General features: G+C 51.7%; 2 protein-coding genes and 1 long non-coding RNA gene across 4 annotated transcripts; 1 reads left to right on the top strand and 2 right to left on the bottom strand.

Moving 5' to 3' along the window:
- Positions 1-98: 98 nt before the first annotated feature.
- On the bottom strand, positions 99-7,548 carry PIGO (phosphatidylinositol glycan anchor biosynthesis class O). The gene is made up of 10 exons (XM_027105594.1): positions 6,749-7,548; positions 6,000-6,143; positions 5,691-5,814; positions 4,872-5,031; positions 4,480-4,659; positions 2,729-4,253; positions 1,961-2,164; positions 1,529-1,743; positions 848-918; positions 99-696 (listed from the first exon to the last, which is right to left on the bottom strand). Exons 1-10 carry the CDS (start codon positions 7,257-7,259, stop codon positions 435-437), a joined length of 3,396 nt encoding a protein of 1,131 aa, XP_026961395.1. The 5' UTR covers positions 7,260-7,548; the 3' UTR covers positions 99-434.
- A 171-nt stretch (positions 7,549-7,719) lies between these two features.
- LOC113619996 (uncharacterized) lies at positions 7,720-12,081 on the top strand. The gene is made up of 2 exons (XR_003432609.1): positions 7,720-7,833; positions 11,865-12,081. It is a non-coding gene; the product is annotated as an uncharacterized LOC113619996 (long non-coding RNA).
- Positions 12,026-15,582, bottom strand: STOML2 (stomatin like 2). 2 transcript variants are annotated; one of them, XM_027105607.1, is made up of 10 exons: positions 15,189-15,582; positions 14,812-14,949; positions 14,243-14,342; positions 14,067-14,125; positions 13,874-13,975; positions 13,594-13,728; positions 13,290-13,434; positions 13,090-13,169; positions 12,721-12,849; positions 12,026-12,306 (listed from the first exon to the last, which is right to left on the bottom strand). In XM_027105607.1, the coding sequence occupies exons 1-10, from the start codon at positions 15,369-15,371 to the stop codon at positions 12,169-12,171; spliced, it is 1,209 nt and encodes a 402-aa protein (XP_026961408.1). In that variant the 5' UTR covers positions 15,372-15,582; the 3' UTR covers positions 12,026-12,168. The 2 variants fall into 2 exon arrangements, with proteins under 2 accessions (XP_026961408.1, XP_026961409.1); XM_027105608.1 differs by lacking the exon at positions 15,189-15,582 and having other exon boundaries at positions 14,744-14,850.
- Positions 15,583-16,036: the final 454 nt, after the last annotated feature.

Genomic DNA, 16,036 nt, shown 5'->3' with positions numbered 1-16,036 from the left:
AGTTGAGGAGGAGGAGATACAGCACTATTGGGGCTTTAGACAGTGAAAGTCTGTGTGCTCCATGATGCCTGGGCCTGTCTTTTCAGCCATCTCTGTTATCAGCCAAAGCAAAAGAATTTAATAAAATATGTTCCATGGCAAAGGAAAATGGCAGGTGGAATAACAGTAGTGATTTGGGAGGAGTTGGGAGAAGTGAATTCAGACAACTCCAACCACCTCCCAGAGTTCTCAGATGTGGCCAGGTCTCCATAAGACGGCTGATCCCATCTGTGCCTGGATGAGGGGAGACTGACCCTCCACATATCCCCTACAGGACAGTGGGGGCTCCCCTACACCTCAGACACACATATTTACATCATTATTTCATTCCACTTCGGAGGCAGCCCCTCAGTCTCTCAGATGTATCCAAAGCAGGAGTTACGGATTAGGCTCCACTATGATTTTGAATTATAAAATAATGAAGTCCCAGATGCCAGTAGATCCTGGCTGCATGGTGGTAAGAGGTGTGACTGAGCCTCTCTTGCAGATGATCCAGCACCCGTATAGACCAGGCTTGATTGTTCTCCAGCCTTCTGCTGGGCCAGAACTAACTGCCTGAACCAGGAGCTCACAGCACCATCCACTCGCATCACCAAAGCTATGCCCAGGCAAAGTCCCACGCTGCTCACAATGAAGCCCACGGCCTCAAAAATGAACCTGCAAAGAAAGGTGGAGAATCTCAAAGGACACAGACAGGAGGTCTAGAGCCTTTTCCCTGCTGAGTGAACCTTGTCCACTCTGAATGTTCATTGTTTGCTCCAAGCTTCACCCTCCCCCACACCAATACTTCTCAAGCAAATCCACTCACTTGGGGGCAAACACCTTCCAGACCATGAGATGCCTGCGGAGGATGGAGGCTGCCAAGGCACAGGCCAAAATCTAAGGGAAGAGAGGAGAGGTCAAGTTATTAAGGAAGGGGAGGAGGAAGCAGGTCGTATAGAGAATTGCTGCAGGTCCCTGTGAAGAATGGAAGGGGAAGGAAAGTAGTGTGTGTCAGTGGAAAAAAACCCTGGGTTAGGAGTTAGGAGACCTAATTCTTTTCCTGGCCCAGCCACGACTTGCAGTGTGACCTTGGGCAAGCACTATTCATCTGTGCTGCTGACACTCAGGCTCTGCCTCCCAGGGTGGAGGGAATGTCAGAGTCACACCTTCTGCCTCTGAAGGAAAGGAAGATCAATGATCACAGATTGGGAAAGAATCCTGGCCATCACCTCAGATTTTCCAGTCTGTCCACTAATGGAGTAATCCCCAGATGAAACCATCAGGTCCAGATCTAGCTTGTAGAGAGGAAACAATCCAAGACTAGGATGAAGGAGACCCAGGTTCAAGTCTTAATACTGCCATTTGAGGCCACTGGCCTTTGGGCAATCACTTCACTTATCTATACCTCAGTCAACGCTCTCTCCTAGGGTTTTGGCAAAGTGTGAAAGAATGTGATGTACAGCATGAGAAAAGATCACTAACTCCATGATCTCTCCCCTGCACCCACCTGAATACCAAGGACAAAGAGGTACTTGAGGCCCAGCTGCAGCAGCGCTGCATTGAAGTGGTGAGGCGCGTCCCGGAGCCGCATCTCCATCAGTGGCTCCTCCTCCTCCTCAGGCCTGACTCTGGCCTCAGCTTCATTCCCTGGGGGCTGCCGCCTCTTCCGGGGCCCTTGACTCTCACAGAGAAAGGGCCAGAGCAGGAGCAATGGGCAACCTACTGCCTCAGAGGAAGGCAGGGCTAGAATCAATGGAGGACCCAGGGACCAGGCCACCGTGGCCCCCAACTACCCTAGTTGGCTCAGCCTCCAATTAGCAAAGGCCAAGGGGTGCCAAAGATCTAACAAAATCACATTTCCCCACTCAAATCCTGGGGTTTCCTTTCCTTCCACGAAGCCAGAGTAAACAATGGAAGCAAGGGAGGAATGAGGAGTTACCTGCAAAGAGGATATGGGAGGCAAAGGTGTTGGTTCCCACCAGCAAAGCAGACAGCCAGGTAAAGTCATGGCCCTCTGGGACTCCCACGAAGGCAGCATGCCAATGGATAGCTGGAAAGACGGGCTGGTGACCCGTGGAATAGAAGGTCTGTGTTGCCATGAAGGCCCAAGCAGAAACTGCCTGCCAAGGCACAGTAAAAGGACCTGGAGGAAGAGATATGCCTCTTTACAGTCACATCCCACTCCCTAACCCACAGCCCACTGCCCCAAGATCATATACACCTACGACCTCAGTGCTGTCTCTTACACACGAGCATGCCCATCACCCCAAGCTTCTAACAGTCAACACTCTGTTATTCCCTCCGTGGCACAAAGCCCCACTGCTCTAATCTGTGGTCAGCCTCTTTCTCTCATATACACACAGCTCACTATGAGTGGTGAATGTGCTCAATTCACCACTCTCATCACTGGAGAATCAGGAAATGCGCTCACGAGGATGTAACATTTCCATTAAGAATTGAGTCTTGGAGTACTGTTTGTCTCCCTCCTCCATGAACCCTGCTGGCCCTGAAAGCCAATGGGAGGGATCAATTAGCTTGGCTACAGCAGATAAGAGACAGGACATCAGGAAGACCCTCTCAACTGTTGGGGCGTGAGACCCTGTATCAAGGTGAAGAACCTGAGGAGCAACACCTCCCTGAAAATAAGAGGGGCTGAATTCACATCACTACTGTCCTTGGATGAATCAGGGCTGAGATATGTATTTACCAGGGGTGGTGATGGGTATCCCAGCAGCAAGCAGATGCAGGAGAAGGAAGCTCTGCAGAAACAGAAGCAGGAACACAAGGCTAATGCGCTCTGCATGCAATAGCAGAAGTGGAAAGGCCAAGAGGGTGAGGGCCGTGACCATAGCAGCCGAGTAGACACTCCCCAACTGATAGGCGGCCACCGTCAGGGGGCCCTGAGATTTGGTCCTCTCTAGCCGGCCCCGGAACTCCTCCTGCATGTGTCGGTAGATTTGAGGAACCACATAATCCAGGTCAGCCTGAGAAGTGGGGGGGCCTGAGAAGGGAGTGAGGACAGTCCTGGTCCGTGGAGCACCCGCTGCAGCTTTCACCAGCACCGTCACAGGCCTCCAGAGCAGCAGCATGAGCCCTGAAGCAGCCAACCCGGCCACAGCCCTAGGTAACATAACTGATGCCCCAGCGACCAGGGCCCGGAGACGTGGGGGTGCTTCATCCGCCCCTGATGCCAAGGCCCAGTAGGCGGCAGTGCCTAGTCCCATCAGCGGCAGCCCCCAGCGCACAAAGAGCACAGGGGGCTCAGGACTCTTGAGATTACCATAGCGGCGAAGCCACAGGCGCACGGCAGCTAACAGGGCCGCCAGCGCCCCCACACAAGCTCCATACCACACATTCTTGGCTCGACCACCCACCATGGATGCCAGGGGACTCAGCCAGGGAGAGGAGCTGCAAGCAGGCGTCTCTTCAGGGCAGCGATGAAAAAGCCCAGCTAGCCTTATACATAAAAGCAACCCAACTCCAAGCCCCAGGGCATGCGTGCCATTGTGACGTGGGGGGCCTGCTGGGGTCAGAAAGCCAAGGCGAGGTATTGTGAGTAGCTTAGGTGGCAGCAGCTTGCCCTCCCAGTGAAGCTGGGCAACCAGGAGCAAGATAAGTGAGATCAAAAGGAAGGGGGCGGCCCTGGCCTCGGCTATAACAAAGCTATCAGAGAAGAAACCAGCAAAGCGAATGAGCAGGAGTAACAGGACAGGCCCAGGCATGGGAAGCAGGGCTGCCAGGGGCCTCTTAGCTCCCCAGCTAGCCCAGGCTTTCCACAGAAAAGGCAGAAGTGAGCCCACTGCAGCCATGGCCCCTAGAACCACTGAATCCAGCTTCAGCCCAGTAGTTGCCAGGAGTCCAGCACACACTAAGGCTCCAGTCAAACCCCAGGCCATGGGTATTAGGAGAGGGCGGAAATAGAAGCCTGGGGATGCTGCCCACTGGGATACCAGTAGGCAAAGAAAGCAGGTAGCAGCCAAGAGAGCAGCACCCCCTGCCATGCGGACCAGAGAAAAACGAGCCCAAGACTCAATGCACATGGCCCGAACTCCCCGCAGGAACTGCTGCAGCTCAGTAATCACAGTCTGTAGTGCTGCCTCAGCCCCCTGGGGGCTCTGCAGAAGCCGCTGGTAGTCAGCAGAAGCTTTGGAGAAGAGGTTCTGCAGTCGATGAAGCTCCTTAACTTGGAGGTCCTGAGCAGCAGTTGAGTAGGTGTGAAGAAATCGGGACACCTGGCAGAAAAGATCAGAGACGTGAACTGGGACACAGACAAGGACAAGTATTACCATGTGGGGTACCTAGAAATCAGGGACCCAAACTCCGTCCAGGACAGGGAGAGAGGGCGTACTTGGCTATGGAATGTGATATTAAGACTGAACAAAGGACAACAGAGTGGGTCATTATGCTTCTCCCATGCTCAACCTAACTCTGTCACCTGAAGCCCAGCCCATTACCTACCTGCTGGGCATTGAGATGGAGAGCTGAGGCTTGGGCCAGAGTAGAAGAGTGAGGCTGGGAGTCTTCGACCTCCGAGAAGACCTCAGCTATCACCTCCCCGATGTTCCCAAATGGGATGGGCAGGCCCAACAGCAGGGCCAGCGTAGGCACAAGGCTGATTTGAGGAATTACCTCTGGCTCCTAGAGAACAAGGACAGGGGTCAACGGGTTCAACAAAAAGCTGAGGTCAGTTGTTTAGGATGGAAGACATAGGGGCCTAGGTAGGAAATAAGAATGGGGGATGCCCAGGGTTATGAATTTGGGGGCTTAAAATGGAGGGATCCACGAGGATGCTACGATTATGATGCGGACTGAATAGCGGGAAACCACACAAAGCACAGCTCAGGCCTCACCTCTGGTGGGGCGCTGGGGAAGAGGGCTGTGGGACTATACAGAAAAAGTGCAGCTGAGGTCTCCAGCTCACTGTCCCCTCCATGGTTCCCACTCGTGGTCATCCCATGGTCCCCAGTCACTACCAGCAGCGTGTCATTCTCCAGACGCTCCACGAGTCCCCTGGGGGCCAAGAAATGTGTCAGAAGGTAGGGATAATGATTGTTCTCAGGGACTTCCCTGGTGACGCAGTGGTTAAGAATCCACCTGCCCATGCAGGGGACACGGGTTCGAGCCCTGGTCCGGGAAGATCCCACATGCCGCAGAGCAACTAAGCCCGTGCGCCACAACTGCTGAGCCTGCGCTCTAGGGCCCGCAAGCCACACTACTGAAGCCCACGTGCCTAGAACCTGTGCTCTGCAACAAGAGAAGCCACCGCAAGGAGAATCCCGCGCACCGCAATAAGAGTAGCCCCTGCTCGCCGCAATTAGAGAAAGCCCGTGCGCAGCAACGAAGACCCAACGCAGCCAAAAATAAATAAATAAATTAATTAATTAAAAAAAGATTTTTCTCAGGGGCCCATTCACCCCCAGCCAATTAACTTCCACTAGTAGGGCCTAGACCTCTGGCAAAAAAACACTTCCTTGGTCATAACCCTACTGCCCAAAATCACATGCTAAGTTACTCAAAACGGATGAGGCCCCTAGCTTCAGAAAAAGGCCTAGAGAAGACAGAATTTAGCCAAGTAAGAGTTCCAAATAAAGATTTTTTTTCTCTTGGGACCATATATTATGAGATTCTCAGACACAAACCCACTCCCCCAGCCAATATCCCACACTCACTGGATCACCTGGTCCATTTGGCTAAGTTTCTTGGCCATTTCAGGATGATGAGGGCCATGCTTGTGGCCACAGTGATCCACACCCAGGAAGTGAGTAATCAGCACATCCCATTCACCACTGTCCACTGTGAAGGAGAGAACCTGAGCACAGGGGACTAAGGCCCACTCCTCAACCCCAGCCAGGCTCTGATGCTCCTATGTCCAGGGGCACAAGCCCAGGCCACTGCATCCATGGGAGGTTCAGAATTTGTGGACTGACATAGCCCTCCCCAGCCCCCAGTCTTAGGCCTGCCTCTGGCCCCGTGCTCACTGATTGGGTAGAGGTGTTCCAGGATACCATTGTCCACTGTGTGTAGGTCTCTAACATCGAAGGACGGGAAAAAGAAAGCTTGGGAGAAAGCTCCAGGAAAAAGATCGTTCCAGGTTTCATCTCCCATGAAGACCACACGCCTCCCTGCAGGGACATGAGTGGGTCACAGCCTGAGCAGGAGTCAGGAGACGGGGAAGAGGAAAGGCCTTTTAAAGATCTATCAGAAATCCCAACCATGCACTATAAGGCACAGCAGTTCCATCCAAACAACTCTTTATCCTTCAAGGCCTAAAATTTTCTGCCAGGAAGCTTTCCCTGGTAACCATACTCCACCCAGACCTTTTACTACTTATTCCTATAAAAAGCTCTGCTAGTTCTCAGCCCCTGGCTACCTCTGCTGCTCTATTTTTCCTGGGTACATATTGCTTTTTCCCAGTCAGTGAGTGGACGGGGCCTGGACCCTCTGCTCTCTTCTCCACGCTTTTGAAAATACCAGACCCACATCTTCTTTTCGTCTCTCCCCTGCCCCTTTACTGAGAGCTCGCCCAAAGTAAAACCAATACCCCATGCAGATTACAAACGCCAGAAGGACAGAGCCCGGACCTGAGCTCCCTGCATACAGAGTCAGGGTCTCTTTCTCCTTCCTGTCCTCCTAGTCAAGCACGCAGCTGGGCACCCAAAGTTCTGGCTCTCTGACGTCTAAAGAAATTTGCCAAGGTACTCCCGGCCACCAAAGGGGCCTGACTAACCTGTACTGGTAAGCTGCTTAACGAGATTGTCTTCCGCTATGGCGTAGCTGGCAAAATTACTGCCAGCGTCAATAAAGGTAGGCAGTGAGCCGGTGGTGAGGGCCTTGAGGCGCTGCATGGTGGTGGTCGGGGGGTCAACCTTGGACTGGTAGAGCCTGGCATGGTGGGGCTGAATTTCCAGGATCCTCTGCAAGAAGCCCAGTTTGCCCAGGAAGGGCAGGGAGGTGGGAGGCTCCCCAGAAACATGTGAGAGCTGGGGCTGGGCAAAGTCAAATCGCAGAGCGTCTATGAGCACCAACACAAGTCGGGAGAATCGGGAAGCCATCCAGCAGGCCCCGGGCTCCCCTCGGCTCCCCCATGGCAGGGACCCAGGGCCTGGGGGCTCTTGGCAGCTGCTATGGTTGGTGAGCTCCAAACGGGTGAGCAGGAAGCCACTGGTGAAGAGAGCAATGCCGGCGTAGAAGAGGAAGCCCACCCAGGCCAGGAAGAGCAGCACTGAGATCTTCCGCATCCTGGTGGTGACGGGGGAGGGAATTCATAACTGTGAGGCAAAGAACCAGCAGATAGTCTAGTCTCTCAATACAAAGCCCAGCTAGAATCACTTCCTCTTGGAAGCCTTCCTGAAGATAAACAGTCCCATAGCCAACCCAATGCAATGTTCCTCTCCACCAGTTATACCAGAGTTTCTGAAGGCGAGGTGCGCAGGCTATGGGTATCAACCTGAAGCAGCTGTTTTAAAATGGTGATTTCCAGGCGCCACCCCAAATGCCCTGAATCAGGATCTTCGGGGGTGGAGCACAGGAATTTGTACGCCAGGAGATCCTAATGATGGAAAACACAGCCCACGAGGGAAACTTATTCCAAGTGGTAGACTGCTTTCTGACAGCCCGTTTCTCCTCTCTCTTCGCCAATTTCAACACCCCTGGAGTGGCCAGGGCTCGCAGCCGCAGGGGAATCCCGGCCAGGCTGATGGCGCCGCCTGGTGGGGACCCAGGGGACGAAGGGAAGGAGTCCTACTCCGCTTCCGGACAGCCAGGATCGCCAGGAGACCAGAAGCGCGACCTCCCCGGCGCAGCAGGGCAGAGGTGCGAGGTCTTGAGGCAGTTGGGCCTCGCTGGGACCCAGACGTCCGGATGGCTCTGCCGCCTCAGGTGGCTACCCGGCCTCCGGCTGGGCACCCTGACCTGGGTACGGGGCCCGCTAGACTGCGAGCTCTTAGTGGGGTGGAAGGGCCCCTAACTTCAAGCAAAAGCGAGCGCAAGGGGATTTGCGGAGACCCTGGCTCACCTTGAATGGCGCCCGGAAGTGCAGCGTCGGCGCCTGCGGCCTGGCACCACAGAGGTGCGTGCGCCGGCTAGAGCGACCCTCGGGAGTCCCTATCGCCATCTGCTGGCGCCTCCGAGGAAGTTCGGCAAGGAACGCAAGGCTGGCCAGAGACGGGAGTTTGATGGGAGAGTATAGTAATTTAGAATTGGGGGCAAGGCCCTAAACTAGAAGAATTCAGGGAGCCACTGTCCATTCTTGGTTAAGACTAAGATCTAAGCCTCTGGAACCAAACTTAGCTTGAATCCTAGCCCTGCCACTCACTGTCATTATTGGGCATTACCTCATCTGTAAAATAGGGATAATATTTATTTCCCCCTTTTTGCCAAGCTGACTCCAACTGATAGATTTTATTATTCATCCTTTCCAAGGATGAATCTTACAACTCAGTAATAAGACAATCCAATTCAAAAATGGGCAAAGAGGCACAACATTGTAAATCAACTATATTTCAATTAAAAAAATTTTTTTTAATGGGCAAAGGATCTGAATAGACATTTCTCCAAAGAAGGCTTTTTTTAAGTTTTGGCTGCGTTGGTCTTTGTTGCTGTGTGCGGGCTTTCTCTAGTTGCGGCGAGCGGGGGCCACTCTTCGTTGCGGTGTGGAGGCTTCTCTTTGCAGTGGCTTCTCTTGTTGCGGAGCACGGGCTCTAGGCATGCAGGCTTCAATAATTGCGGCATGCGGGCTCAGTAGTTGTGGCACAAGGGCTTAGTTGCTCTGCAGCATGTGGGATCTTCCTGGACCAGAGCTCGAACCCGTGTCCCTTGCATTGGTAGGCGGATTCTTAACCACTGTGCCACCAGGGAAATCCCGAAGAAAATATATGAACTATTAACACATGAGAAGATGCTCAACATTATTAGCCATCAGGGAAATGCTAGAGATACCACTTTAAACACAGGAGGATGGCTATAATAAAAAAGATAAATAACAAGCATTGATGTGGGTGTGAAGAAATGTGAACCCTCATAAACTGCTGTTGGAATTGAAAAATGGTGCAGCAGCTTTTGAAAAGAAGTCTGGCAATTCTTCCAAAGGTTAAACGTAGAGCTACCATATGACCAGCAACTCCACTTGTAGGTATATACCCAAGAGAAAAACCTGTGGCCACACAAAAACTTGCACATGAAGGTTCATAGTAGCATTATCATAATAGCCAAAAGGTGGAAACAACCCAAATGGCCTTCACTGATAAATGGATAAACAAAATATGGTATATCTGTACAACAGAATATTGTTTGGCCAATAAAAAAAGGGATGACGTACTACAAGTGGTTACATGCAACTACATGAATGAAACCTAAAAACATGCTCACTAGGGGACTTCCGTAGTGGTTCAGTGGCTGAGATTCCACGCTCCTGATGCGTGGGGCCCAGGTTCGATCCCTGGTCAGAGAACTAGATCCCACATGCCGCAACTAAAGATCCTGCATGCTGCAATGAAGATCCCGCACGCGGCAACAAAGAGCCCGGGTGCCACAACTGAGACCTGGTACAGCCAAATAAATAAATATTTAAAAAAAACATGCTAAGGGAAAGAAGCCAATCACAAAATAGCACGTATTATTCCATTTATATGAATATGTAAATCTAAAGATACAGAAAGTAAATTAGTGGTTGTCTAGGGTTGAGGGGAGAGAGGAGTGACTACTAATGGGTACAGGGGTTTTGTGGCGGGGTGGGGTTGGGGAGCAGTGATGAAAATGTTCTAAATTGTGATGGTTGCCCAATTCTGTGAATATACTAGAAATTATTGAATTTACACTTTAAGCAGGTGAATCACATTGTATGTGAATTATATCTCAGAAAAGCTACCATTTAAAACAAAAAAACGTCTCCAATGGTTTCCTCATCTCAGAGTAAAGCCTAAATTCTTGTAGTGGTTCTACATGGCCCTACAAATCTACACACGGACTCCCCACTTCCTTCTTTGATTCATCTAGCTGCCACTTGTTTCCTTAACTCAGTTCTATCCACTGTAGTTGCTTTGCTCTTCACATTACAAGGAAGCCACCCTCTGCCTCAGGACCTTTGCATTTCCAACTCCTGGCAGCTTTACTCCCAGATGCCCAAATGGGCCGTCCCCTCCTCATCTCTATATCTAAGCTTAAATGTACTATCAGTGAGGCTTCCTGTAACCCTCTACTTAATGTTACAGCCCGTCCTCTCAAGTTCCCCATCTCCCTTCCTTTTTTTTTTTTTTTTTTTTTGCAGTACGCGGGCCTCTCACTGTTGTGGCCTCTCCCGTTGCGGAGCACAGGCTCCGGACGCGCAGGCTCAGCGGCCATGGCTCACGGGCCTAGCCTCTCAGCGGCATGTGGGATCTTCCCGGACCGGGGCACGAACCCGTGTCCCCTGCATCGGCAGGCGGACTCTCAACCACTGCGCCACCAGGGAAGCCCTCCCTTCCTTTCTTTACTTCCCTCTCTAGTACAACTCATCAGCATCTGAAATACTATACATCTTATTAATGATTTGTCCCTTCCAAATAGAATGTAAGCTCATTGAGAGTAGGGAATTTTGTTTTCTTTATTACTATATCCTCGGTGCTTGGCATATAGTTGGGATTCAATAAAATCATTAAATGGATAAATGAATAAATTCTAATTCAGAAATATGTTGAAATATCCCTCCACCTTCATCTCCAAAGCCCCTTACCTATGTTCAGGCCTCACCACCCTCTCCAGGACCACTGAAGTAGCCTTCTTACTGTCCTTCCAGCCTCCCATCTCTCCTTCAAATCCCCTGACCACATCGCAGCAGGACAGCTCCATCTGAAACTCTGATGTGATTACCTTAATCTTCTTAAAATTCTTCATGGGAAGGGAAAAAACCCTTCATGCTCCCTGCTCCCCAGATAAAGGCCAAACTCTTTCAAGACCCTATCTCCCTGAGATTTGGCCCCTGCCACATTGTCACACCCCCTAACACCCCACCCATCAGCCACAAAGAACAACTGTGAATACTTCAACTTCTCTGGAACTGTGGGCCTTTGCATATTCCAGTCCCCAACTGTAGCCTGATGAAAGCATTGATTTTTCCAGCCTGAGCCCAATGTCCGAGTTAGTAACCTTGCTGCCCACAAAGTGACATGATCCTCCCCCAAGGATCACTCAGCCAGAACTTTCCTCCACCTCAGCACTTATCACTTTGTAGCTCTGTTTCCTGTGAAAACAGGGACCATAGGATTTGGGTTCTTCTGTAGCACTGAGCTTGGCACGTGGTAGACATCATTGAATGTTTTGGGGTTTTTTTAATTTTTTTTTTTACACAGCAGGTTCTTATTAGTTATCCATTTTTTACATATTAGTGTATACATGTCAATCCCAATCTTCCAGTTCATCACACCACCACCTGCCCCCTGCCACTTTCCCCCCTTGGTGTCCATATGTTTGTTCTCTACGTCTGTCTCTATTTCTGCCCTGCAAACTGGTTCATCTGTACCATTTTTCTAAGTTCCACATATATGCGTTAATATACTGTATTTGTTTTTCTCTTTCTGACTTACTTCACTCTGTATGACAGTCTCTAGGCCCATCCACGTCTCTACAAATGACCCAATTTCATTCCTTCTTATGGCTGAGCACTGAATGTTTTTGAATGAACGAATGAGTGTCCTCAGTCCCTGAGGACCCTTTGAGCACTACTCTACCAGGACGGCCCTCTTTCCCATTAAAAAAAACACCAACACCTGCTCAAATTCACAGCCCTACACTTAGCAAGAGGGGGGACTACACTCCCCAGCTGGCAGTTCAGTCGACATGTGGTTTAATCCTTCCACTGTATCCCACAGCTTCTCCTGAAGACATGCAGGATGATTTCACTTTACATGACATTTAATCTTGCTCATGGAGGAATCAGTTCCCAAGACCTGACAGGACTGGAGGTGGCAGTGGTCATCCAAGGAGAACACCGGTGACTCTCCTAACTTCATTCCCCAATCAAAGAGGACAGTTTTGGTTTGCCACTGGTGAGTTTATTACATGATTAAAGTTCAAATAAAAAAATAATAACCAAAATCTTGGCAGGGAGGCTAGAGCCAGAATCTGGGAGCGCTGCTTCCCTGTCCCCAGCCTCCCTGACCAAGCCCAGCTCCATTAACTCAGCTTGACTCGATCAAGTTCCTCATCAAGACTTGCATCTGTGCTCTGGACATCTCTGCTGCTCCTGCTGGAGACTGAGTCCTGGGCTCCTGGCACCGGGGCTTTGGTGAGGGCCCCATACACACCCATGGCCTGAGGAGAGGGACAGAGAGAGAGCCATGATGACACATGGCAGAAGGTATAGCCCAACCCACCAATGGCTCAAAGGAAGAAGGTAGAGCTGGGGCCAGTAAGCTTGTTTTTCCTTTCTCTCTCTCAAGCCTCAGTCTTAAAAGCTTTGGAGTTGGTTCTAGGAATGTTACAAACTACCAGAGCAGGGTCACCCTCAAAATACTAATACAGGCATCTGCAAAAAAAAAAAAAAGAAAGATGTCTCAAGAGGTTCCCTATTGCTAGGGATGACTGGGGGTGTCTCGTTCAGGGGATGAAGAGAGGTGTATGTCTCAGGGCACTCTAGAGGACTCGATGGGGAAAGTGATGGTGGTGGTGGTAGCGTCTCAGTCTCTGGCATTGGTGCTCTATGCTGGGTCTTCAGGGCGCTCTAACCTGAGCCACCATACTGGTGACGTCGCCAGGGTTGGAGGGCAGCAGGATAGTGTTGGAGTCCTTGGCCAGTTTAGAGAATGCGCTGACATACTGCTCAGCCACAGTCAGGGAGGCTGCTGCATCTCCATTCTGTGGCCACAGCGAAGATAAAAATCAGAGATCACAGACTTGCATGGGGGGTGGGGGGGGGAGGAAAGGAAGTGGAGAGAAATCAGGTTCCTAGAAAGAGGATATGCAGATCACAATACAAGAGATCATGTAATGTGGCTCAGTGGAACCAAAAAGGCAGGAATTTCTCCCAAGGGTAGATAAGAGAACCTCTTCTACTGCCAATTCCTGATCCCCAATCCCACCTAGGGGGTCTCTCACATGTTGTGTCAGAGCTGCAGCCAGGATGCGAATAGCTTCAGCTTTAGCCTTGGCCTTGGCCAGAACTGCACTGGCCTCTCCTGGAAGAAAAGAGACAGAGCTTAACCTATGAGGTCAGGGTACCCCAAAAGCTCCTGTCCCAGTAGCAAGCCTCAAAGACCCATACCCTGTTCATCACTCAGCCTCTACCCTCTGCTGACCTGCTGCCTGATTTATTTGTTCAGCCTTTTCTGCCTCAGAGGCCAGGATCTGTGCCTGCTTCTTCCCCTCTGCCACGTTGATGGCCGACTCTCGAGTCCCCTCAGACTCTAGAACTGTGGCCCGTTTCCGCCGCTCTGCCTCCACCTAGAAGCCCCCAGCAAGCCCCATCAACAAGAAACCAGAGTAAAAGTAAACTCTTACACAGACCTGCAATTGTACCCATCACAACAGGGAAGGGAGTCCAGGTCCCTATGCAACTGGAGCATCCTGAAGTACTCCACCTCATCCCTCTCTGGCCCCCACCTGCATCTGCATGGACTCTTTCACCCGGGGTGGCACATGGATATCCTTGATCTCATAACGGAGGCAGCGGATGCCCCAGCAGTCAGCAGCCTGGTTGATAGCATCCACGATGTTAGCATTCAGGGACTCCCGCTCCTGGAGGAAGAGAGGTGTAAGCTCCATGGCCTCAACCCAACCTTCAGGGGGCGAAACCGAGAAGGTCCCGGAACTGATCCCCAGAAAGGACTGAGAGTGCCAGGTATGTGTCTTCAAACCCTAACTCTGGCTCAGATCCCCTTACCCGGAAGACTTTGTCCAGAGAGAGTTTGCCGAGCTCTGATCTCATGGTTGTCTGAGCTAGCTGGGTGACAGCATACTCAGGGTCCTCCACACCATAGCTTGCCTGAAAGGGGCATGGATAGTGTCAGTAGCTTGCATGCAGGATTTTAGTGAGGAGAGCAACTCAGGAGCTGAATAAAGCAGAGGACAGATACCTTGTAAGGGTCCATGATGCGCAGGTAAAGGACTCCATCGATTTGCAGAGTTACATTGTCTGTAGGTGCAGGAGCAGGAGAGAAAGGAGGTCAGGCCTCCAGGTCCCAATCAGCTCTTTCTCCTGCAACCACATCCTAATGGCCTCAGAGCACCCATGTCACCCCACACCCCTCACCAAGAGTCACGGCAGACTGCTCAGGCACGTTGATGACAATTTCCTTGAGACTCTGCACATATCGGATCCGGTCTAACACAGGGATGAGGATATTCAAGCCCTGGGAAGAGGAGTTACAGGTCTTCAGAAGGATGGGGGGCTGTAGGGTTGAGATCGAAGCTAGGCCTGGAGTGGGTAGGGAATCAACATAGATTCTGCCCAGAAAAACAGAAGGCTTGGGGTGTCACCGGTACATAAGAATGTAAGGATAGGAATGTAAGGCTGGATCTCTGAATGGAAGGGACAGTCAAGGAGATAGGAGCCAGCAGAGTAGCCTTTTCCATGCAGACAGGTGGAGCTGAGAGGATTAATAGAAGAGATTCCTAATGTGGGGCCTGTGGGATGCTAGCGCAATGGGAAAAGGTGGTAAGATGGGTATGACCGTCAGCAGTCTGGGCCCTGCCAGGTCTGGCCTAGGGTGTCAGAAGCCAAAGGTGAAGGCAGGCCCCAACGAGGTCTCACCCCATTCCCCCATGTCGTGAGGGAACTGGGATTCAGGCTGGCCCGGGGTGGGCAGAAGAGGTTCTCACAGGCTCCAAGATGCGGTGGAATCGGCCCATTCGCTCCACCACCCAAGCCTCCTGCTGCGGCACAAACAGCACCACGGTGTTTCGGGGCAATCCAGAGGAGGCGCGGCGCGCAGCGCGGCCAGAAGCCTGCACGGAGCCCTAAAGGGAAGACGAGGATCAGCAGAGACCCAGTCGGTCGGGCACCCCGCCCCTCTCGGTGCCTGTCCCGGAGGCATGTCCCTAAACCGCGACCCTAAAGGGTTCTCGGAAAGGAACTCAGGCGAGTACCATAACCTCCGATCCCAGTTCTCTCCCCACACTTAGAATCTGGCCCCTTCCCAGTTGAAAACCCAAGTGATCTCTGGCCCGACCCTTAGAAAAGGATGCCTTGCACTCACCCTCAGCAAAAGGGCCCCAGACGCCCGCACCGAGCGCGCCAGCATTTCCCACTGCCACAGCGACCTCCGGAACCAACGAGACGCGGAGCAGAGCAGTCGCTCTAGATGCCCGGACCTGAGCCTTTCCTTCCGTATTTCCACTCCCCCGGATGTACTTCCGGCCTTCCCTTCCCTCTTCCACATTCAGCCAATCAGCGTTACTCGGCGGAAGCGTGCATCAAGTTGCTCGCTGGGAGACGCAGACTTTCTAGAGAGGGCTCAAGGCTTGAGCTTTTTCTTGTTCTCGCTGTTCAAGCCCAAGATCCCGAACACGGTGACCAAATGGAGGCTACTTTTCGCGTGCAGGTGTCCCAGAAAAGCTTCCCACAGAATTCTTTATCCCCACTGGAGACTCAGTTTACCCTTCTGAGCGTATAATCGCCGTCTTTCACCATAGCGACGAGCGATTGGAGCTGACTCATTGCCGTGGTTGCCATAGTGACATTCTCTGGTAGTCCTGCTGTGCTGTACCCAGCCCTCCCACTGGGGACCGACCCCATTCCCGTTACCATGGTGACTGGGCCTAACATTGCCCGGTGATTGGACTGAGGTTTCCCCCTCCCCTCTTTTCCCAAGGCATCATAGCTTTTTCTTCCTCTACCCCGTCAGGGTCTATCAGGCCAGGTTCCCTCGCATACAGAGTCCGGCACACAGCCCCAACATTCAGCCTTCTCTGGAGCATGTCACCCTGCACACATTTCCGATGCTCTGTCACATGCATTAGGAGACTTGCACAGTCACCCTCATTTTACATATCAGAGCACTGAAGCTCAGAGGAGCTAAAATCATCAACAGAACCAGTGTAAGAA

The sequence above is a fragment of the Aethalodelphis obliquidens genome, unplaced genomic scaffold (assembly GCF_003676395.1).
Source record: "Aethalodelphis obliquidens isolate GAN/ISIS:26980383/991018 unplaced genomic scaffold, ASM367639v1 scaffold7, whole genome shotgun sequence".
Lineage (NCBI taxonomy): Eukaryota > Metazoa > Chordata > Mammalia > Artiodactyla > Delphinidae > Aethalodelphis > Aethalodelphis obliquidens.
This window is presented reverse-complemented; position numbering and strand designations above follow the sequence as displayed.